At 31.2% G+C, this 1666-nt stretch overlaps 1 protein-coding gene across 1 annotated transcript; it reads left to right on the top strand.

Annotated features, from left to right (window-relative positions):
• Nucleotides 1-133: 133 nt before the first annotated feature.
• Nucleotides 134-1463, top strand: LOC111396923 (SAGA-associated factor 29-like). The gene is made up of 3 exons (XM_023023536.1): nt 134-801; nt 907-920; nt 1120-1463. Exons 1-3 carry the CDS (start codon nt 667-669, stop codon nt 1223-1225), a joined length of 255 nt encoding a protein of 84 aa, XP_022879304.1. The 5' UTR covers nt 134-666; the 3' UTR covers nt 1226-1463.
• Nucleotides 1464-1666: the final 203 nt, after the last annotated feature.

The following is a 1666-nucleotide window of genomic DNA, read 5'->3' as shown; positions in this document are numbered from 1 at the left end:
ATATTAATATAAAATTGTTCTATTTTTATTGGATTATCAAATTTAATTGAAAATGTCATAAAATAATTTTTTCAAAATTTTAAACAAAATTTGTAAATGAATTCAAAACTCAAAACTGAAAATCGAAACACAAACTCTTAATTTTTTATATGACAATTTGGAATCGTAGAATAATTCACATCCAATTGCTTCCTTCCATTCACCATGATGCTAAATCGTTGAGTTCTTGGTTTCTGAGTTTTCATTGCGTTATCCTGATTTTGTGTTTTTTGGATTTTTAGAATCAAAAGCATAACAGCTAAGCTATATAATTTTTCTTTGACTTCTAAAATGTAAAATACTTAATGGAAAAAGATACTACTAGTCTATTTTTCGTTTGAATTTGACCATTGTTGTGTTATTTCCATTGCATCTAATTTATTTGCTAGAAAGGGATAGGATCTATTTTTTGTCGTTGCTTTCTTATATTGAGGATGGTGTGAAATCGTTTTGAGTTGTTAGATTATTACTTGTTGAATTTGTGGATTGTCAGACATTCTATTTCATGGTCCATTTTTTGGCTATGAGTATAATTTTGGTTTTATATGCTTAACTGATGAAGCAAGTCTTTTCAAATCATTTTTTTGTATTTTCCATATATTTACTTTCAGACAGTACAAGCTGCCTATGTCACATATTATACCATTTCCTAAGCGGACAGACCCCTCAAGTATTCAAGATTTTCCTCCTGGAAGACACGTTTTAGCAGTTTATCCAGGAACTACAGCTCTTTATAAAGCGACTGTAGTCCAAGCTCATAAGGTAAAGATGCATGCATTTCTTGTGTTGTAACTTAAGAAATTGAAATAAAACTAATTGTTGTTTGTTTATGCATGCAATGCGATGTGCTATACTACGGATTTTTAGAGGAAGACTGATGAGTAAGTATCTTTTATCTCAATTTTTAATGGTGATTTATATGCTAGTTTCATAAATAATGAAATAGATGGAAGTATAATAACTTTTCTGAAATTTAAAGCGGTTGAATTTTAGTTTCTTCATAAAAATTTGTTGCTTATCTAGTTTAAGTTTTGCAAATGTAGAATTTTTTTCAAATGTATCGTTGTTTGACCTTGGCAGCTATGTTTTGGAATTTGACGATGATCATGAGGAGGATGGGTCCTTGCCTCAAAGGTTAGTTCCCTTTCACAGGGTTGTTGCTCTTCCCGACGGGCACCGACAATGAAGTGTGTCAGTTATGTTGTTAATAGCTTGTACATATATCTAGTGTTTCACAACCTGTATCAAACGTATTGAATTCAAATCACGATCACTAAATCTTTAGTTTGATTCTATTGCAAAATATAGTATGATTTTAATTTGTTGACAGTGGTACAAGTTTATTGTTTTTTGTACCCATCGACTTGCACTCATGTACACTGACTGGAATAAATTGTTGTGTGAAAGTTTCTTCGAGGAGCGAATTCTTGCAATGAAGTCATAAATGCTTAACACTTAAATGTCCTTTTTGCATGTTACTATCTCGAGTGATACGTGTCAAACGTGTCAATTACTCAGGTGATCTAAGACTAGACATGAGCACAAACTAAAACGTTAAACAGTAAACGAATATGTTGAGAAATGCAATCAACTTGTCAACTTAGACAAGCAAACTAGAATTCTAAAG

The sequence above is a fragment of the Olea europaea genome, chromosome 7 (assembly GCF_002742605.1).
Source record: "Olea europaea var. sylvestris chromosome 7, O_europaea_v1, whole genome shotgun sequence".
NCBI lineage: Eukaryota > Viridiplantae > Streptophyta > Magnoliopsida > Lamiales > Oleaceae > Olea > Olea europaea.
This window is presented reverse-complemented; position numbering and strand designations above follow the sequence as displayed.